At 41.2% G+C, this 23,079-nt stretch overlaps 1 protein-coding gene across 5 annotated transcripts in view; it reads right to left on the bottom strand.

Moving 5' to 3' along the window:
* Frs2 (fibroblast growth factor receptor substrate 2) overlaps positions 1 to 23,079 on the bottom strand; it is a 78,045-nt gene that overhangs the window by 7,401 nt on the left and 47,565 nt on the right. For 3 of the 5 annotated variants that reach the window (XM_041667072.1, XM_041667063.1, XM_041667055.1), the window contains 5 exons: positions 10,084 to 10,175; positions 5,254 to 5,345; positions 2,824 to 3,010; positions 625 to 783; positions 77 to 240 (listed from right to left, as the gene is read on the bottom strand). In XM_041667072.1, the coding sequence (XP_041523006.1) occupies positions 77 to 240; positions 625 to 783; positions 2,824 to 3,010; positions 5,254 to 5,319 (576 nt within the window). In that variant the 5' untranslated portion in view covers positions 5,320 to 5,345; positions 10,084 to 10,175. The remainder of the gene's footprint in view (positions 1 to 76; positions 241 to 624; positions 784 to 2,823; positions 3,011 to 5,253; positions 5,346 to 10,083; positions 10,176 to 23,079) is intronic. The other 2 variants (XM_041667079.1, XM_041667088.1) reach the window with 1 other exon arrangement.

Here is a 23,079-nt window from a genome sequence, read left to right as displayed (position 1 = left end):
TAATAGCTCCAAGTATTAACACAACAACACAATACTGCACAAACAGTTTTGCTGGTACTCAATGGCAGCTGCTTACCTGTTCCTCGGCCACGAGCAAAGGATGGGTAGACTCTTCACCGACTGAGGGTAAGCGAGCACTTCCCACAGAAGGATGCCGGCTGGAGGGGTGGGATGAGGCATCTCCAAATGAGGGGTAGCGGGGATATCCGTTAGGTAAGTTCTGAGCAGCAAACCCTGGAGCTGAGGAGAAAGGCAGGATATGGGAGTAGGGCAGAGAATAAAAATGAGTGACATTCCTGTCAGGACACACAGAAGCTAGAGCACAAACAGCAGCGCATCCAATCTTACTTTATCAGCTAACTGGTCTTTCTGGCAGCACTGATGATAAAACATCATTCCCCCCAGCACAGTCAAGCATTTCAACACTGAGCTATACACCTGGCTTTTAACTCACATTTTAGGTAATGTGCGATATTTAATGTTTTCATTTTTAAAATGTTTGTCACTAAAGCTAACAGGGGTTTTGTTGTTGATGATCATTTCTAATTGTTATAGATTAAATGTCCATAACCTGTACCTTATAAGTGTCCGACATGCAAAATGAGAGAGAAAATGTCTACTTACTTGTGGGTGTTCGAGGGGTTCTAGGGACTTCCAACTCTGTCTGATGATTATTTCTTTCTACAACAGGCTCTTCCACCACATTTATACTATTATTTTGCATAATCTCTTGCAACATATTAAATAATTCTTCTGCACGGGCACACTTAAAAGCAAAGATTCCTACAAATATAAATCAAGAGGGAAACATAGTCACAAGAGCAGTGGTCAGCAGTGACTGCAGGGATTGACCAAAGGACAGAGGACAAGTGACTGCGGGACACCCGGCTGTAATTGGACACCTGTATAACACCTCCAAGGCTCAGGAACTGCACAGAAGAAAGGGCAGAAAACTGTCAGACCCAAAGGGCAAGGAGTTTGGGATGGAATGTTGACTTCCAGGCACAACAAGCTGCTGCACTCTTAAATGCACAGCAGCCGTGATTATATGCATAAGGACTGAACTTACTAGACCCATCAGCATACCCTGTCATGGGGTAGGGGAACTGGCTCAAGGGGGTCTAGGATTTCTACCGAGTTAATGGTTAATGTGGGACAGAAGGACATTCTATCAATGGTGAAGGCACAGTAAGGTACCTGTGCTCCGGTAAACAAACCCTCATCCATGTTCCTGTAAAAGACTCTAATGATAAACTCATTGGAGTTCTCCCAAATCCCCTCCCCATGACATCAAAGTAGATGGGGACTAACTGGAAAGAGAAAGGGACCAGCAACAGTGGGAGCTAAAAAAGGGAGGAAGAGGGGCTACATGATCAAATTTTATTATAAACATGCATGAAAATGCCAATGAACTCCATTTTATGTATAATTAATATACAGTAACAAATTTTTGAAAAGTTATAAGAACTCAAAGATAAAGAATTTGTGAAATAGGCATCTGTGGTGGTCTGGATAAAAACAGGCCTCCTAGCTCAAATATTTGAACATCTAGTCCCTGGTTGGTGGAATGTTTAAGGATTTAGTATGGCCTCATGAGGGAGTGTGTAACTGGGAAGGGTTTTTGAGGTGTCGAAAGTCCAGGTCAGCACAATCTCTGCTGCCACCAGTGCATCAGGATGAAAGGCTCTCAGCTACTGCTCCAGCACTATGCCCCCTGCCCTGCAGACAATTGTAAGCCAGCCCCAGTTAAATATTTCCTTTATAAGGTTTGCCTTGGTCATGGTGTCTCTTCACAGCAATAGAACAGCGACTAAGACAGCATCCTAATGTGCCAACAGGAAGAAACAACTTCTGATAAATCAATTATAGACGTCTTATTTCAAGGCATAAATCCATAAAGCTAAGATAATTTCAGTTTGTTTACAGGACCTTTCAGAGCAAAGGGGATCTATCTGCACATATACTCCAGAGGCTTTAACAGCAGGGGGAGTCCAGTCACCAGGAACAACGCAACACTCACCACCGAGCAGGCCTGCCTGTGGGCTTTATAATCATGGCCTGGTTCACTATCACAATCCCATGAGACAGGCATTATCATTGCCCTCTACAAAGTTCCAATAGAAGGCATATAACTTGCCCAAGCTACTCCATTAGTAGGGAGTCAAAATTATTATCATCATTATTATTAATTAGTTAAAAAATAAAACCATGTTCTATCTGACTCCCGTGTTTACATTGCTTTCCCAAGAATTAGGACCAAAAATAATACTTAGCTATTTTACTTCTACCAAGGGCAAAGTGTTTAGTGCATGCTTGATAAATGAATGGACATTAATCTATTTTCTTTTTCTCTTTCTTTCTTTCTTTCTTTCCTCTCTTTCTCTCTCTCTTTTTTTAAAAACTGAGACAGGTTTCACTGTGGAACTCTGGCTGTTCTGGAACTCACTCTGTAAGACCAGGCTTGCCTCAAATTCCAAGATCTACCTACCTCTGCCTTCTGAGTGCTGGAATTAAAGAGGTGTGCCATCCCTGCCCAGCCATAATTTTCTTTCTTTTTTTTTTTTTTTAACCATTCTGTTTGGGAGTTTTGTGGGGAATTTATTTATTGGCACAGGGTCTTTCTTTTTAAACCTGGCCGGCTTGGAATTCGCTATGTAGAGTTTGCAAGAATCCTCCTGCTTCTGCCTCCCAAGGGCTAGGTGTACAAGCGAGCATGTGTCATCATCATTCCCAGCCTTCCTCACAGAAATGAAACGCTGTACACAGAATAACTGAAAGCATAATGTTTCAAATGTATCTGAAGAAAATGAAGGCTTTACCTACCTTGTCCAGTCTGACACCTTCGACCACTTTCAAAAGAAAAGAGATTTGAGTCATAGCCATAACGTCGCAGGCAGAGGTAGTGCCATTTTACTGAATCACGCTTACGGGTGTATAGAATCAGTTCTGTGTCTGTAAGCTCCATTATGCCAGAGCCTAGCTCATTCCCATCATCATCCACATTAATGACCTAAAAAGAAATAATAGCATCTTAAACATTTCACCAACTTTCAGAAAAATGCACTGCTGATAATTATATCAACTTATTTTTTCACTTGCTAGTTCATCCACCTGTCAATGTGTGTAGGGTATGATCTATATAGCAATAAAATAATAGCCACTCACATGTGTAAAGAGTTACATTTCCACTGGAGAAATAAGATACAAACACCAAGTCACACTATGCTAGACGAGCTGACAAATGAATGTAGCAGAGACTAGCCAAGGCAGCAACGACTGCCTACGGCAGCTGAAAACAGTAAGGAGGGATTTTAACTTTATAGAGGAAATCCAGCAAAAGGGAAAGCTGGTGGCTCACAAGATACAAACACAATATGAAGAAACAATGCTGAAACAAAATAAAGAAAGTACCTTTACAAAGGTCAAATTAAGACAGGCCCAAAGTTCATCTAAAAAAAAAAAAAGGACTATAATGCCAAGCTCCAGAAAACACCCAGAGATGGCTGGGTTAATGGCCCACTTGACTAGCGTGCATGAAGCCCTAGGTTCCATTCCTAGCATTGCAAACAAAGAAAATGGCCAAAGACTAAGAATAAAGGGTAATATTTATGGAGCCGCTGTCATGCCCCTGGGCACAAACAGGAGATTTGCATGTACTTTCCCCACTTAATTTTTCTAACAACCCCTGACTACAGGTCAACGTTGTACCAATGGTAGAAAGACTTACTAATCATACAAACTGCCCCAGAGTGCAAAGCTGTTAAGTAACAGAGCTGGAACTCATGCAAGATACATGCCATCCTGAAGCTAAGACAAGCACACTGAGGTCAGACTGGAAGTGACACTAAATAGCTCTGGAAGAATTTAGCCTATTTTAGCACATTACTGAAGGAAGAAAGAGGACCAATTGTGCAGCGACCACAGGGTAAATCCAAGTGCGGTGAAGAAATCAAGCCAAAGATGGTAGCACAAGCCCTACAATCCAGCTAGAGACGAAAAAGAGTACTGGGGGCTACAAGGTAGACTTGGATACACAGCAAGACTGTCTTATCAAGAAAAAAATATGACCTGGCATGGTGGTGTAAGTTTTTAATCCCAGCACTCAGGAGGCATTGGCAGGCAGATCTCTGAGTTAGAGGTCAGCCTGGGCTACAACGCAAGTCCCAGGACAGTCAGAGAAGCCCTGTCTCTAAAAATGACAAACAAAAAAAGCGAAAAGCAACAACAAAAACAAAAGACCCCAAAACAAACAAACAAACAAAAAACAAATTAACCATCCATTTAAGCATGCATGAAGATGTCTAAATGATGATGCTGCTGTTGGGATCTTAAGCATCTCCCTTCGTCTTAAGTGTCAAAGCCATAGACCCCGACCGTGGCGGCAGCACTTATAAAGTGTCTTCCAGGCACTGTGGGCATGTCTCTGAAGACCCACTGCGTCCCTTTCTGTATCCCGACCATGACACTGCTCTACAGCACTCTGTCTCACTGTGCCGTCCCATAGCAGCAGGCTAACAGACCACGTACTGTAACCTCCAAGGCTGACCCCAAATAAAACTCTTCTTCAAAATAAGGCCTTTGTTAGTGACAGAAAGTTGACAAGGGGTAAGACTACAAAGACTACTCGAAAATGACGTTTTAAAGAAACGATTATCGCAATCATGTGATCAACGGGACACAAAGGACCAAATGAAAACTAAAGGAGGATTCCTGTTATGGTTTGTCCCCATGGCCATTCATCTGCGGGGGCTTGGCCATCACTGTGGCAATGCTGAGGTGGCGGTACTGACTTTTAAGAGGTGGGCATATGGGAGGTCCTTAGGTTACTGGGAGTGTGCCCTCAAAAGGGTCAACATAGGATCGGTGAGACCCCAGCTAACCCAGTCTCTCAGAGTTCTGGTTGTGTAAGCCACTGAGATACTATACCACAAGGCAGTCAAGTAAAGGGGTCCTTGGTTAGGGCCAGTGCTATGTTGATTGACCTCTTCTATTCAAAATTGTAAGCTAGACACACCTCTTTCTTTTGAAGTATTGAGCCAGAGGCATTTGTTACAGTAATGGGAAATGGACCAATAATCCATATTGTTAGTAAGAAAGTGCCATTTACAATCAAATAAGAAAAGGCAGACTGTGGGAAAGGTGGGGAAATAAAAGGTTCTGGGTAATAAAAAGAAAGACGGCAAGATGAGTTAGTGTTCAAGTACATCCAAGGAGGCAGAAGAAGAACAAAATAGTTTTGCTGGCTTTACTGACCTTAAACTTGTTCCGATGGTTATCTGGGACAGTGTCTTTATCTGGACAGCTACAACAGCTACCCATGGCTTCTTCAGAAGACCATGTGAGCACTGCACAGAAAATAATTTGAAGAAAATTATACGAGGATACAAAAGTTGCAAAACAGGAAAAGACTAAAAAGCACCACACAGAAGCATGATACTTTGATGCAGAAAATAAAGCCCAATGATGTTAATGTTTAGAATTAAATTTCATTCAACCAGCTGGTCAATTCTGCTTGGTGATACATGCCTCAGAAATGAGCGTTTCCAGTTTAACTTATAAAGGTCTGCTTATTCTAAAACCATGTACTACTAGCTAAACAATTAGCTTACAATTATTCAATAGTTAATCAAAAAACTAATTGGGGGAGAGGTTTCCGAGACAGGGTTTCTCTGTGGAGCCCTGGCTGTCCTCAGACTCACAGAAATCCACCTTCCTCTACCTCACAAGTCCTAGGATTAAAGGTATGTGCCACCACTATCCAACAAGAAACTAATCTTTTATGGCTTATCAGAAATTTCATGTCCCTTCTTTTAAAAAAATAAAAGCTGGGCATGTGGCACATGTCTTTAATACCAGCAGAGACAACCAGCTCTTGGGAGTCCGAAGCTAGCCTGATTCATACGGAGAGTTCCAGGCCAGCCAGGACTGCGTGTGTGCGTGCGTGTGTGTGTGTGTGCGCGCGCGCGCGCGTGTGTGTGTGTGTGTGTGTGTGTACAATTTTTTAAATGGATGCTACATTTTTAGCTAGCAGGTATTTTGATTCTTATTACTCATTGTAGTCCCTTTTACGTGTCCTATTAGACAAGAGTTCATTGGCAAGCAACACACAACAAACTTTAAACAGTACATTAGTAAGAAAGAAGACCAATTTAATTCAACCTGTAGAATAAAACACACAACACTGGTCAACCTTTGTTTATTTACTTGTGATATATTTTGTCTATTTAGTCCTTTGCCACAGAAGGTCAGATAAAGCTCACAGAGGTGACAATAAAGGAGAATGTCAAAGCATTACTTCTAAACAAACCAGAGAAGCAGAATACATTTGTCATTTGCTACATGGGGTAGGCAAAGATGCACAGGAACCAGACAAGATTCCAAACACAGATGTGATTAAAACTGTTTAAATTCAGTGTTTTGTTTTGTTTTTTGTTTTTTTAACTGCTTTAGGGTTTAAAAACCAAAACCAAACCCCCTGGTATGGGAGGTCCTTTTGTCTATGTGTTGCTTTTATTGGTTAATATTCATTATTGGTTAATGAATAAAAAAACTGGCTTGCCCTGATAGGGTAGAACAGAGCTAGGCGGGGAAAAACTAAACAGAATGCTGAGAGAAGGAGGTGGAGAGAGAGAAGTCATGGAGCCACTGAAGATAGCCATTAGGAATTTTAGTCAGTAAGCCACAGCCACGTGGCAATATACAGATTAATAGAAATGGGTTAAATTAATTTAAGAGTTAGCCAGTAAGAAGTCAGAGCTAATGGGCGAAGCAGTGATTTAATTAATACAGTTTCTGTGTGGTTATTTCAGGTCTAAGCTAGCTGGGTGGCTGGGAACCACAAGCGGCCTCCTCAACGTGGGTAAGATACCAGCCCAACCCCTCTTCTCCCCTGCTCTAACTACCCCTACCTCTAGTTAGAATAAACAAACTACCATCCCCACATCAGCTGTTGTCTCACATCCTTCCACAATAGCTGTCTGCAGCTTCCCTTTCCTGAGGTGAAACTTTTCCTGATGCCAAACTATCAGATTAATTAGAATTTTCACACAACACCATCTAAGCACCCTAGGTTGTCCAACTGCACCTACATCGCTTTGTCTTTAGCAGAAATTGTGGATGGCTATCCACTTACATACTGTTCTCCCTCTATTATGAGCTCCTTCCCAGCAGGAGTGGGCCTTACTCATCCTTTCTAATGTTCAACAGTAAGTAGGTACTTTAGGCTATTTCTGAACTAAGTGAACTATATTACACTAAGGTAAAGAATGCTTGGCAATTAAAATTAAGATGAAAAATTGTACTATCATATAAACCTAGAAGAATGTAACCTGCAGTATTCTCATAGTAAAACGGCATGGTCTTTTAAGGTGTTCTCTGTGTTAGTCAACTAATTTTGCTGTGATCTCTGAAGACAGGTATCCCCACTTCTTCATTCCCTAGGGCACTAACACACTATTTAACGTAGCACATGTTCTATATATGTTTTAAGTTTTTGATTGATAAGTATCAAATTATTAAAAGAGAAAAATATTTTTAAGTTTACAAATGGTATAACTGGGGCTGGAGAGATGGCTCAGTGGTTAAGAGCACTGCCTATTCCCAGCAACCACATGGTGGCTCACAACCATCTGTAATAAGATCTGGTGCCTTCTTCTGGCCTGCAGGTATACATGCAGACAGAATACTGAGAATACTGTATACATAATAATAATAAAAAAAAAGGTATAACTGATAGAAACATTTTGAAAATCTTAAAATTATGTCATTCTTTCCCTGTCCTCCTTAAACATATTCATTTTAACTATGGAAGGGAGCTAGTCAGACGTGCACTTAAAATTCACCTGCCTGCCGGGCGGTGGTGGCGCACGCCTTTAATCCCAGCACTCCGGAGGCAGAGGCAGGCGGATCTCTGTGAGTTCGAGACCAGCCTGGTCTACAGAGCTAGTTCCAGGACGGGCACCAAAGCTACAGAGAAACCCTGTCTCGAAAAACCAAAAAAAAAAAAAAATTCACCTGCCTGCAGGATACATTAACCCAAAATTCTTCACTTTAGCCTTGGGAAAACTCTTCAGACAAGGGCAAAAGGCAGCCACTTTTTTTCCACTAAAATATCACAAGAATGATCTCTAGACAACATACTAAAATTCTCCTCTGAAACCTCTTGAGTGAGCCTCAGTCAGTTCAAATAGCTCTTAGCATCTGTCTTCCGTGCTCCTACTAGTATGCCCCATTAAGCAGTGCTAAAGCACTCCACTGCCAGAGTCATGGGATACCTGAGGAGAAGAGCTACTAACAGGGAGTGGAACCAGCCCAAAAGAAGTAAGTTGTAAACAAATCTGAACAGAACTGGAGACCTGAAGAGCGTTTTGACATCAGATGCAAAGATGCAGAGTTTGGAGTTTGCCCATCTGGTTTTTGCTCTTGCTGTGGTCTAATATGTCCTTGATATGCTCCCTTCTCTATGTTTTGGAATATTATCCAAATGTATATCCTGTGACATTATATGTTGAAGTATGTGATCTGCTTTTTTATTTTGGTTTTTATAGGTGATTACAGTTAAGAGATTGTCATGCATCTCCGAGGAGACTTTGGACTTTGAAGTAATTTTTTTTTAAATATTTATTTATTTATTATGTATACAATATTCTGTCTGTGTATATGCCTGAAGGCCAGAAGAGGGCACCAGACCCCATTACAGATGGTTGTGAGCCACCATGTGGTTGCTGGGAATTGAACTCAGGACCTTTGGAAGAGCAGGTAAACCACTGAGCCATCTCTCCAGCCCTTGAAGTAAGTTTGAGACTGAATAGACTATGGGGACTTTTGAAGTTGGACTGAATAAAGCTGGGTTTTTAGATGAGGCGACCGCAGCAGAGAATGAGGGACAGACAAGACAACAAGACAACGCCCTTTATTAGTGGCATCCAGCAGTCAGAGGGGTCATCTGACCTAGGGTGTCAGAGTAAGGGAGACAAAGATATGACAAGATATTGGTAATAGGAAAGAAACAAAGAAGAGGGCTAGCCAACAAATGAAGGGGGGGGGGGCAAAATCAGGACAAGGTTTTGACATGATGAGAGCAGGGGCTTAGTCCTCGAGAAAAGCTCAAGCTGGTGAACACAGGCAGTGGTTTACATTCCAGCTTTGGGAAAGAGACCTGTTTAGAAACTGAATTAGAGTTTTGACAGTTTTGTTGATGTGCACAATGCACTCAGGTTGTTCTCTTCCCCTACCTCTTCACCATCCTCCTTCCCTGAGTATACTCCTCCTTCCCTGAGTACACTCTTCCTTCCAACTTGTCCCTTCCGAGACTCATGACATCTGGTCTTGCTGTGTGACTCCTTTAGTTTAATCAGGACCATACCTGTGACTACTGGACTAGGACTAACAATGGAAACAATGGAACATGATGGGGTCACCAGTGGATGCCAACTGACTCCTCCTCTCTCTGACTCTATCAGTAAGAAACAGTTCTGCAGTAAGGGGCAGGGTGCCCTGAGTCCCTCCTCCACCATGTCTGCCTGCGTCTGCCTGAGGACAAGCCCATTCTTGTGTGGATCCAGTGCAGACTTTCAGAGTTGGTAAGAGTTCCTGATTGCTACAGCTGTGCATTGCCCTAAAAGATGTGAAATCTCTATTCAAATCTCCGAGGCCCTCCTTCTGACCCACAATCTCCTAACAAAGGGAAAGGAGAGGTGCTGGATAGTTTTCACTTTTGAATAGCACATTAGTATCTGGTTGCCACATCTCAGCTGTGACACCTTAAACACTGAATAAAGACCCATGTGCTCTCATAAGCACACGTCTCCAGAAATCGACACACACGTAGGTGATCTTATGCTCCCCAAGGACAACACTGATATCTGAGTATATTCAATAGCAACAGGCAGCTTTCACCTGAGATCAACTTCCACAGGCTGTGTGAATATTCTCCACTAGGAAATACTGTGTTTGTTTAATTAAGGTCATTTGTACTTATTTTCTGGGAACGAGGAAGTCAGTAATCAAGACTCAACATGGTTACATTCAACAAAACAGTATTAAGTTGATTGGTCCTTTCTTTTAAGGTAAATTTCAACATACCTAGATTTGGCCATGAATGTTGTTAGCCTCTGATGCTGCATCAGGAGATTAATCATATTTCAAAATACGATGTCCTTATTTAATGACTTAACCTAGAAATAACAGAAAAAAAATCAATCTCTTTCTGGTAGTTGAAGCTGGAACCTCATACATGCTGAGTACATATTCTTAACCACTGAAGAACACACAGTCCTGAGACTTTGCTTCTTTTAAGATAAAAGTTTTCACTCTAAGACTTCTGGTAGTACTACTAGTTCAGCTGACCAATATAAAAAAATTCAAAGATCTAAAATATTGATTTAAAAATATCCAAGTTAGATTTTTAAAAAAGTAATGCATCAACCTAAGTTCTACAATGACTCTGGCTTCTGGACTACGGCTACAGTACTGGCTAGTTCACTTCTATATACATATGTCCCACTACAGCCACGACACTGACCAGTCCACTTCTATATACATATGTCCTACTACAGCTATGATAATGGCTATTTCACTTCTCTAAGCATATGTCCTCTGCTGTAAATATGGCTCCTTTCCAGACTTAAAGTCCTTTTTAAACCTGCAGTACACTAATTCTGCATTCGTGGTGATTCTTCCTAAAACTCAAGACCCCTTTAGAATCCATGCTCTGTATCTTCTATTCCATAAGACCTCCCAGTCAGGGACATTAGTCAATCTGAAAGTTGATGATAAGAAAAACATCCCAGCTGGGAGGTGGTGGTGCAAGCCTTTAATCCCAGCACTCAGCCGAGGCAGGTGGATCTCTGTGAGTTTAAAGCCAGTCTGGTCTACAGGGTGAGTTCCAGGACAGTCAAGTTATGCAGAGAAACCCTGTCTCAAAACAAAACAAAACAAAAGCTAAAAGAGAAACATTCCCAAAAGAGTCAGGGACTGGCATTCTAACAATAAATTAGTCTACAATCCTAAGAGACTTCATTGCAACTTTGTACATTTTCTGATCCATCTGTTTACTGCAAAAGAAAGGGGGTCAAACTCACTCAAACAGAAAGGTACTTACTGAACACCTACACTGTATCTACCAGGAAGTTCCGGAGGATCCCATTTTGACCTACATACTAACCAGAATTCACTCACAAACAGATGGTAATTCCAAATAAACACTTCCAAACTCCTATACTTACAGATACTAATTACAACTCTGACTTTAATACCTGTACATAAAACAAGCACACCAGGTACTTGCTTGCATCTCCATGGAGGGGGATGCACAGCAATCCAGCATCACTTTTAGCACAGCTTCTTGTTTGTCTGTCTGTTAAGATGGGAACCTTGCTAGATAGTCTAAGACTTAGACTTAACAGACGTTTTCAACCTGTGGGTCACACCCCACGTTGAGGTTACATATTAGATACCCTGCATATCAGATATTTACATTACAATTCGTAACAGTAGCAAAATTACAGTTATGAAGTAGCAATGAAAATAATTTTATAGTTGGGGGGTCACTATAACAAGAGGAACTGTATTAAAGGGCCACAACATTAAAAAGACTGAGAACCACCGCTTTAAACTATCTACTATATTTATAGTCCTGGCCTCCCTAGTGCTGGGCTTATGAGGACACACCACATTTGTCTTCTTAAAAACTATAGGTCTACAGGGGAGTCTCAAAAAAATTTACAACAAGAAAAGGGGCTCTGGTTTGTTTTTTTAAATATATTTTATTGTTTTTGAGGGTTTCATACAATTTTTTAAAAGAATTATTTATTTATAATGTCCAGACTGTTCTGCCAGAAGAGGGTGCCAGATCTCACCCATGTGGTTGCTGGCAACTGAACTCAGGACCTCTGGAAGAGCAGTTAGTGCTCTTAATCTCCAAGCCATCTGTCCAGCCTCTTATACAATATTTTATAAACAATCTTTTTTTTTTTTTTGTTTTTAAGAATACATGTGTCTTAGGCCAGCTTGGTCTGTGTTCCAGGCCAGCCAATGCTGCCTAGTGGGACATTTTGGTTTTTTGAGACAAGGTTTTTCTGTGTAACAGCTCTGGTTGTCCTAGAACTTGCTCTGTAGACCAGCCTGGCCTCAAACTCACGGAGATCCACCTGCTTCTGCTTCCTGAGTGCTAGGATTAAAGGCGTATGCCACCATCGTATGGCTGGGACCTTGTCTCAAAACAACAAATAAAACAGCTGGGCATGGAGGCACATGACTTTAATCCCAGCACTGAGAAGGCAGAGGCCGGTAGATCTCTGTACATTTGAGGCAAAAAAAAAAAAAGTATACATGTGTCTTGCCTACATGTGTGTCTGTGCACCACATGCACGCATAAGGCCTGTGGAGGCAACTGGGGTCTCTGGAAGAGCAAGTAAGTGCTCTTAACTGCTAAGTCGCTTCTCCAAGCCCCACTTTTTTAAAAATAATTTATTTATCTTTATTTTATATGCATAAATTTTCCTGCATGTGTATCTTTATACCACATACATGCTTGGTGCACTCAGAGGCCAGAAGGTGGTGTTTGATCCCATGTAACTAAAATTACAGTTGGCTCTGAGCTGCCAGAGAACTGAACCCCAGGTCTTCTGCATGAACAGCAAGTGCTCTTTCTTAACTGCTGAGCCATCTTCCAGCCACAGTCAAAGACTTTTTTTAATGTTCAACGATTAAAAGTATATTTAATATCAAATAGGTAGTACATGTGAGATGTCTCCACCACGCTGCAGTGCATAACTTCACCATCCATTCATGTTTCATCCCCACTATCGCTTAGAACACCTTGGCTCAGACAGGAGAATACTAAATGCTGTAAATTACAGCTAAGAAAACTTACCTAGAGTAAAATGGTCTGTAAATAGCTAACACGAGGGTAATTAAAATGCAGTCTACTCGCATACTGGAGCATCTAATAAACATTTTCTGAACATCTACTTTCTGTGGATCAAATAAACGCAGCAATTCCTATGGTAACAGATTCCGCAGGGAGGAGGAATACACAGAAGAAGAAAGATACCCAACAAAGTCACTGGCCACGTGCAAGAGCTATGAATTCCTTTAACTGAGGACAACGTGTGAAGAAAAGCTTCTGGGGGAAAGAGATCTCTAAACTGGGTTCTCAAAGGTAGATGGAAATTATCTAGGAAGGTGTGATTCAGATCAAGAAGGATGCACACAAAAGCACACAACCCAGAACAAAGACTGCTCTTAGAAATGGTTTGCTACAGTTCCTTCAAGCTGGAATGTAGGGAAATAGAAGTACCTATGGAGGTCAGAAGATGGCACTGGATCCCTTGGAGCTGGAGTCATAGGTGGTGGTGAACTGTCTGATATGGGTGCTGGCAACCAAACTTGGGTCCTGGAAAGAGCACTAACCAGAAAAGGCTTCTAACCACTGAGCCACCCCTCTAGCCCCAGTCAGAGAAATACTACTAAAAAGGATTAGTGAGGCTGGGGGTGTACCTCAGTTGGCAGAGTACTTGCCTACCATGCACAAAGGCCTAGGTTCAATCCCAGGACCACATAAACTCAACACAGTTCGTACACATATGCAATCCCAGCACTCAAGAGATGGAGGGAGGGGATAAGAAGTTCAAAATCATCCTCAGCTACATAGAAAGTTTGAACCCAGCTTGGAATATGTGAGATCCTCTCAATCAATTTTTCCAATCAATCAATGTGTTAAGGACTTGGGGTATGTATGTGCACCATACGAATGCAAGTGCCTGTGGAACCCAGAAGAGGGAGTCTGACTGGCTCCTGAACCTGTAGTTAAAGATGGTTGTTAGTCACCTGATATGTCTGCTGGGAACCAACCAAACCCAGGTCCATTACAAGATCAGTATGTGCTCTGATTTCCAGACCAGCCAGGGTTACATAGTGAGACCCTATCTTAAAAACAAAGAAATCATGGCTTTTCAAAGATGTAAACATATGTCAGACATGAATTAACTGTTGATGGAACTAGTTTGGAGAGAAATTCTAAGAACCACACACAATAAAGAATTCTGAAATGAATTTGTAAACTGATATGAAATAGGTATACTAACTGAGCCAGGATCCAATTGCATTCTACTGAACACAATATACATGCCTGTGAATAACATTCAACTGTATTATGATTTAAAATTTTTTTTTTAGATTTATTTATTATGTATACAACATTCTGCCTCAATATATACTTGCACGCCAGAGGAGGGCGCCAGATCTCAGTACAGATGGTTGTGAGCCACCATGTGGTTGCTGGGAATTGAACTCAGGACCTCTGGAAGAGCAGCCAGTGCTCTTAACCTCTGAGCCATCTCTCCAGCCCTATGATTTAAAATTTTGTGTGGCAAAAGACTCATTGCTATCTTTGCCATATGAACACAGTGTGTGCTACAGTCATCACCACCACTAGAACTCATTTGTCTTGTAAATTAAACAGTTTCCATGACAGCAGCCAGTGGAAACTACGACTCCACCTTCATCTCTGCTTTTGAGAGTGTCTCATTGTAGTGAAATCACAGACTACACAGGATCTTTGTAGCTGGTTAATTTCACTTAGCATGTCTGCAAGATCCATCTGTGTCTCACTATATGTTGTAAAATCTTCTTTTTTCAACACATATTCACTATGCTGGCCTGGAAGCAGAACAAGCTTCCTACTTCTGCCCCCAAGCACTGGGATTACAGACGTGCGCCTCCATGCCGGGCTTGGAAGGCGTAGTTAGAAGTATTCCACGAGATAGCTTTACTACACATTTGATTTATCAGCTCTTGCCTCAGTGGCGATGTGGGTTGCAGTCTTCAAGTCTTTGGTTGTGTTTTCAAGACTCTGTACAGCTCTTTTGGACATTCCCAAGAGACTCAGCACTGCATTATGTGGTTTTTCGATTTTTAGTTTCTAGAAGAACTGCCATGCTGTTTCCCACAACACTGGTGCATTTATATATATACTTATAGTGAATAGGGGTTCCAAAATTTTATACCCTTACCAGTATTTGAATTTTCTGTTTTTTTGGTTTGTTTTGTTTTTTGAGACAGGGTTTCTCTGTGGAACAGCTCTGTAGACCATGCTGGCCTTGAACTCACAGAAATCTGTCTGCCTTGGCCTTCCAAGTGCTGGGATTAAAAAGGTAAAAGGGTGTGAGCCACCACTGCCCAGCTGTTTCTTTTTTAAATAGTAATCATCCTAATAATCATGAGTTGGTATCATTATGATTCAAATCTGCATTCTCTAATTCATTTGTATAAAATTTTCTTTGGAGAAATAGCTATTCAAAGGACTTTACACGCAGCTTTTTTTTTTTTAAAAAAACAAAGCTGCTTTTTCCATTGCTGAGTTCCAGTTTGTACATAACCTAGATTTCCCTAGATTTCATTCAGTCTTCTATTATCTACATGGTTTGAAAATATTTTCTATTTTTACTTTTTTTTTTTTTTTTGCTTTTTGAGACAGGGTTTCGCTGTAGTGTTAGAGCCTATCCTGGAACTAGCTCTTGTAGACCAGGCTGGCCGCGAACTCAGAGACCCGCTTGCCTCTGCCTCCCAAGTGCTGGGATTAAAGGCGTGCGCCACCACTGCCCGGCCCCATTTTTACTTTTACTGTAGTGTCTTTGGTGAGGGAAACAGGAGCTAAGAGAGCACCTCACTACAGCCCTGGACAGCTTTAAACACGTAAGGACCCACTGGCCCTCCCAAGCCCTGGAATTACAGGGCTTACCACTATACTCAGCTACTGAAACTGTGTTTGGATGCTAAACCTCTAAATCATCATGAAATACCATTAGCCTTTAAAAACTTTTGTTGTATCCAAGAAATTGAAATGAATGTGAAACTTATTTCCATTTATTTAGGTGTTCATTAATATATTTCAATAAATTGTATATAACAGGGCTGGGGACTGAACCCTGCCTGATCCACACACATGCTAAAAACGGTCACTCTATTACCCAGTCCCAAGTCTGTTTTATCATTTTATTCTTTTCTATATTTACATTATTTTTTAACTTTATTAATTTTTTCCAGGCTGACCAGCTCCCTTCTCTCTTCCAAGTCTCCCAATCTCCCCCTCCCCAATCCATTCCTCCTAACAAGTTTTTTTAACCTCCAGTTATGCTTTATTGTTTAATTGTTTGTTTTTTTTTTTCAAGGCAGAGTTCTCTGTGTAGCCCTGGCTGTCCTGAAACTCAGTGGACCAGGGTAGCCTCAAATCTCCAATTTACAGAGATCTGTCTGCCTCTTGTTTCCCCAGTGGTAGGATTAAAGTATGTGCCATCACTCCCAGCTAGTTCCTGATTTTATTTTTTTTCTCATCCTAATTCTTTTTTTTTTTTATTTATTAAAGATTTCTGCCTCCTCCCCGCCACCGCCTCCCATTTCCCTCCCCTTCCCTCGATCAAGTCCCCCTCCCTCATCAGCTCGAAGAGCAATCAGGGTTCCCTGACCTGTGGGAAGTCCAAGGACCACCCACCTCCATCCAGGTCTAGTAAGGTGAGCATGCAAATTGCCTAGCCAATCCCCAAAGCCAGTACGTGCAGTAGGATCAAAAACCCATTGCCATTGTTCTTGAGTTCTCAGTAATCCTCATTGTCTGCTATGTTCAGCAAGTCCGGTTTTATCCCATGCTTTTTCAGACCCAGGCCAGCTGCCCTTGGTGGGTTCCCGATAAAACATCCCCATTGTCTCAGTGTGTGGGTGCACCCCTCGCAGTCCTGAGTTCCTTGCTCATGCTCCCTCTCCTTCTGCTCCTGATTTGGACCTTGAGATTTCTGTCCGGTGCTCCCGTGTGGGTCTCTGTCTCTGTCTCCTTTCATCACCTGATGAAGGTTAATATTCATGAGGATGCCTATATGTTTTTCTTTGGGTTCACCTTCTTATTTAGCTTCTCTAGGTTTGCAAATTATAGGCTCAATGTCCTTTATTTATGGCTAGAAACCAAATATGAGTGAGTACATCCTATGTTCCTCTTTTTGGGTCTGGCTTACCTCACTCAGGATAGTGTTTTCTATTTCCATCCATTTGTATGCAAAATTCAAGAAGTCCTTGTTTTTTACCGCTGAGTAGTACTCTAATATGTATATATTCCATACTTTCTTCATCCATTCTTCCATTGAAGGGCATCTAGGTTGTTTCCAGGTTCTGGCTATTACTAACAATGCTGCTATGAACATAGTTGAGCATATACTTTTGTTGTATGATAAGGCCTCTCTTGGGTATATTCCCAAGAGTGGTATTGCTGGGTCCAGGGGTAGGTTGATCCCGAATTTCCTGAGAAACTGCCACACTGCTTTCCAGGGTGGTTGCACAAGTTTGCATTCCCACCAGCAATGGATGAGTGTACCCCTTTCTCCACAACCTCTCCAGCAAAGGCTAGTTCCTGATTTTAAAACCTTTAATCTTCTACCGCTCAGCATGATGTTCACAGTGAACTGTTCAAACACTGCTTTTGTTATGTTGGTGAGGTTTTCTTCTCTTTCTGGTATGTTGTACTAATATTAAATTCTAAATAAACTTTAGTTAAGGGAACTAATACTTTAAGAGTGGACATGCTGGGCTGAGGTAACTCAACAGTTAAGAACCCTTGTTCTTTCAGAGGACGACCGTTCAATTCCCAAGACCATGACAGCTCATAACCATCTTTATAAATCTAAATCTTGAAGATCCAATGTCCTCTTGTGACCTCCTCAGCACCAGGCATACACATGGTACACAGACACATGAGAAACACTCAGATAAATAAAATAAATTTCTAAAAAACTAGCAGTGTTTAGCCAGGTTTGGTGGCACATGCCTGTAAATCTTAGCAGTCTGTATGGTAAGGCAGGTGGATTAGCGTTAAGTTTGTGGCCAGCCTGGGCTACATATAGGAGAACCTGTCTCAGAAAAGGTCATATATTCATAAATTTTATCTATAAATTTCTGCAACATGAAAATGTTAATAAAACTACACTGTGGTGGTTTGAAAGAAAATGGCCTCCAAAGGGAGTGGCACTTTTGGGAAGTGTGGCTTTGTCTGGGTGGATAAGGCCTTGTTTTAAAAGAAGTATGTCACTATTGGCGGTGGACTTTGTGGTTTCCTCAGCTCAGGATACCACCTGGTGTGTCAGCTGACTTCCTAGCTGCCTGCAAGACGTAGGACTCTCAGTTCCAGCACCATGTCTGTCTGCATATCACCATGCTTCCCGCCATGATGATAATGGACTAAACCTCTGAAACTGTAAGCAAGCCGCCCCAATTAAATGTTTTCTTTATAAGAGTTGCTGTGGTCACGACGTCTCTTCACAGCGATAAAAACCCTAACTGAGACATGCACACACGCAGTCTTCCGTGTTTACTTCTGTTACACTGTCAGCTAGTTCATAGGGGAATAATGTTTTGAAAAAGATACAGCATTCCAAAATTTCTTTTAGAAGAAATGTTTGTCACGCTGTTGTCCAAGTGAAGAGCAACACCCCAATCAAGACTGTGAGTAACAAATGTCTACCTTTTTTTAAAAAGATTTATTTATTTATTTATTTATTTATTTATTTATTTATTTATTATGTATACAGTGTTCTGTCTGTCTGTATGCTTGCTGGCCAGAAGAGGGCACCAGATCTCACTATAGATGGCTGTGAGCCACCATGTGGGTGCTGGGAATTAACTCAGGACCTCTGGAAGAGCAGTCAGTGCTCTTAACCTCTGAGCCACCTCTGCAGCCCAAATGTCTACCTTTTCATGTTACAGAGATTGCAGCACAGTTGCCTGGCTCCTGTCTACATCAACACTGTCAGCCATGCCGTCACTTCCTCCCGGCTACATCACTCAGTTCCTCGAGTTTTAAGACAGACCTAGGTGAGGGTGAATGTGTTCTAAGATTTCCGGCCCTAAAGCCATAAGATCTTTCAATTTTTGTTGTTGTTATTGCTGTTTTGTTTTTCAAGGCAGAGTTTCTCTGAATAACAACTCCGGCTGTGCTGGAACTCACTGTGGCCTTGAATTCACAGAGATCACCTTCCTCTGCCTTCTGGGTGCTGGGATTTGAAGGCGTGCATCACAATCACCCAGCTAAGATCTTTTAGTTTTTAACATAAGGTGCTAAATACTAGAGCCAGGGATAGCTCAGTGGTTAAGAACACATACTAGTCTTGTAAGGGACCAAAGTTTGGTTCCCAGCATGACACACTGGACAGTACCATGGGATCCAACTCCCTCTTGTGAGGGCAATGCACACATATGGTGCACAGAAACACAGGCAGGCAAAATCTTCATACAAATGAAATAAAAATCTTTACAAATAAACATTTTAAAGATGCTAAATATTTGTTAACATCTATTTTGCATATCACTTTATTTCATATAATCCCAACATTGGTACCTTTGGCATGCTGAAAAGAGTTACTCTAGCTGAAACAGGAACACTTGACACGCAATAAAAAGTGCAACTTCAGAACATCACAAACTACTGCAATGACAGTTTATGAGCAGCAGTTTCTTCTAAAAAAGTCACTTTCTTCTCTAACCTTAAGGGTACAGCCATCACAAGACTCTAAGCTCCTCTTGTTAATAGGGCCGAAACTGTTAGGATTGCAACTGGCAGCATATGTGCTCTTACACTTTAATTAAAATGCCAGAAATGAATGTGCTTACTTTGTCAATACTAAGAAAATCTTGTGGTTAAGGAAAATATTCAGAACTCTTCCTCTCCCCAAATCCACGAGTTGGGAAGCGGTGAGCACTGTTTCCCTCCTCCACGGCTCTGGGATATCTGCTTTGTTAACAAAAAATAACCACAGCATTCAAGAGTCTAATACAAAATTATTCTGAAAAATAAATGTTACTTATGTATCCTTCTTTAAACTACTAAAGCTGTATTAACATTATTGCTGATAAGGAAAAATTTGTACAAAAAGTTATTATAGATTAAAACCCAAACTGCTCCATCTAAATTACGACACAGTGCCACTTCTGTACTAGAATAAAGTGGACTTAATAACATTAATGTTGTAGCCTTTCTTTACAAGTTAAGCTATAAACAGAAACAGAAACTCAGTATAAAAACAGGCAAAAAAAATTACACAGTGTGAGGTATAGTAAGTATTTTATGAGAATTTTGATCAATTTGAAGATTCAAGCAAAAAACAAACATACAAAATAACTTGAAATGTCCTAAAGGAGTTAAGATTTAAAAAAAAAAACCAACAACGTAACTCTAACTTTTACGAGCATGTCTTCAGAGGGCCACAAAAACAGCCAAATACTGGGACTCTTTGCAAGAATCATTTATCCAATTCCTCAGGCAAAGTACTCCTTTGTTATATTTGCTAAAAACATGAGCTGCTCAAGAGTGTGATATTATTTAAAATATGGTTTTCAAAAAGTATGTGGTACATATTTTTAGAATGAAAAAAATCCTTGGGAAAAGCCTAGTTTAATACTAGAAAAACACTGAGGGGATGGTGCAGAGAAATTACCTTGTCCCACCTTTCTCTGCTATTATCATCTTATATTAGATAGGTCATTTGCTGTTTAATGGAAGAACACAGATAACATTATTAACAACTAAAATATACATTTATGGCCAGCACAGAAGCGTAAGCCTGTATGTAATCCCAACAGCCAAGAGGCTGAGGCAGGAGGACTTTCATGAGTTTGAAGCCAACGTGGGCTACACAGTAAGTTCCAGGCCAGCCTAGCTACAGTGTGAAATCCTGTGTCAAAAAGCAAAATAAATAAATAAATAAATAAATAAAGTATATACTTATTCAGACTACTTAGTTGTTACATAATTTTTTCATTCCATACAGGATATCTGAATTATATGTAGGCATTGAATGTCTCATGGCTTCTCTTTGCTGTACCACTGATTCCTGATGTTCCTTGTTTCTGGTGACCCCTCCAAATCTCAGCAATACTAGTGAAATACTTTATAGGGCTCTTTGCTCGAGTTAGAGTCATGCTTTTCTTATAATTACACCAAAATTATGAGGTTGGAAAACCGGAGATAAAATTTAGAAACACTATCAGTGGGACTTGTGGCTAATGTTGAACCTGGTCACCTAGTAGGGGCAGTGCCTGCCACCTTCCTCCACCCAGAAGCTATTCCACTCCAACTTACAAAGAAGGTCATCACTTACAGAGCTAGGATCCGAGCATGGTGGTGCAGGTCTATATCCTAGATACTCAGGAGGCTAAGACAGAATTCTAAACTTAAGGTTAGTGTTGTAGAATAATCTATTTGTACACTGTGAAGATATGTCTTTGCCAAAGTGCCATCTGAGTAATTAATAAGCTGAATGGCCGGAACTGGAGGAACAGCTCAGAGGTTAAGAGCACTGACTGTTCTTCCAGAGGTCCTGAGTTCAATTCCCAGCAACTACTACATGGTGGCTCACAACCATCCGTAATGAAATCTGGCATTTTCGTCTCGCCTGAAGGCACATGCTGGCAGAACATTATATATAATAAATAAATCTTTTTTTTAAAAAAAAGCTGAATGGCCAAAAGCAAGACAGGAAGAGGTTAGGTGGGACTTCAGGGCAGAGAGAAAAGAAGAGGGGATACATTTAGGCATGGAAGCTACCAGAGGAGATGGACAGGAAGCAGAACATGCAGGAGGAGAGGTAAAAATACAAGTCATGTGGCAGAATGTAGATTATTAGAAATAGGTTAATTTAAACTATAAGAGCTAATTAGAAATAAGCCTACGCTAAGGCCAAGCTTTCACAATCAATAAAAGGTCTCTGTGTCATGATTTGGGGGCTGGTGGGCCAAGAAAGCCTGCTACAGGCTAGCCTGGGCAATTTTAGCAAGATCATATATCAAAAAAAAAAAAAAAAAAAAAAGGTGAATGATGTGGGCTTAGTTCCCTAAGTACAGTCTCGAGCATTCATGGGGCTGAGTTCAACTGTACTTCTGGAGTAGGAGTAAGGAAGCAACTGAGGTTCTAACTTAGTGGTAGAGAAATATCTTACCTATCTACATAAGACCGTGGGTTCATGGGCTGGAGAGATGGTTAAGAGCATTGCCTGCTCTTCCGAAGGTCCTGAGTTCAATTCCCAGCAACCACATGGTGGCTCACAACCATCTGTAAAGAGGTCTGGCGCCCTCTTCTGGCCTTCAGGCATACAGACAGAATATTGTATACATAATAAATAAATAAATATTTAAAAAAAAAAAAGACCCTGGGTTCAATCCCCAGAAAGTCACGCACATCAAAGGAGATGGTGCAGCTGCAGTTTCAATTCACTGTGAAGGTAACACTGTCCTTTGAAGGTGTCATTTGAAAGGTGTGCAAGGCCAGCACTCTCCACTAAGCTCCACCTGCAGCACTGACCAATTATTTGGAATCCTTCTGCACAAGAAGAGAGTGATCTTTCCCTGTTTTTATTCTATTCAGTCACATGCTTATACCAGTATCGACCCGTGGACATTAATTTTACACTCTGGGTTATATCTGATACTACTTCACATGACTCTGTTGCTCAAATGATTTCATTTTTGGCCACTGGGAGCTCTTCCATGTGGTCCCTATGCTCTTCTGACACAGTCCATCTTTGTGGGGTTATTCCTTTGCTCCTTTCTTGCTTGCCGCAGCCCTAGAATCAGCTATTTCCCTAAAGGATGCTGGTTCCTCCTACTAAAGAATTTTTTTTAGTGGGTATGTTTCAAATATTTAAAGAGAACAAAACTTGAAAACTATAAAATTAGAACATAGTCTTTTACTTGGAACAAAAAGAGAGTAAAAAATAAAGGCAGAAAAACTTAAATCTCATTACAGGGGGCTGGAGATACAGCCCCAGTTGGTAGAGCATTTGCTAGCATACATGAAGCCCTAGGCTGAGACAGACTTAACTATGTGGCTCAGGCTCACTCTGTAGTCGAACTACCTTAAACTCCTGATCCTTTGCCTCTAGAGTGCTGGGATTGGAGGCATCACGCCCAGCAGTTTGTTTGTTTAGAGACGGGGGTCTGTGTAGTTGTGGCTGGTCTAGAACTCACTGTAGGTCAGGCTGGTCTTGAGCTCTCAGACATCTAAGACACACCCCTGTGAGCAGTGACTCAGGACTAGACAGACCA

This window comes from Microtus oregoni, unplaced genomic scaffold, assembly GCF_018167655.1.
Source record: "Microtus oregoni isolate MIOR12 unplaced genomic scaffold, Mior012 000001F_ref0000356, whole genome shotgun sequence".
Taxonomy (NCBI): Eukaryota; Metazoa; Chordata; class Mammalia; order Rodentia; family Cricetidae; genus Microtus; species Microtus oregoni.
This window is presented reverse-complemented; position numbering and strand designations above follow the sequence as displayed.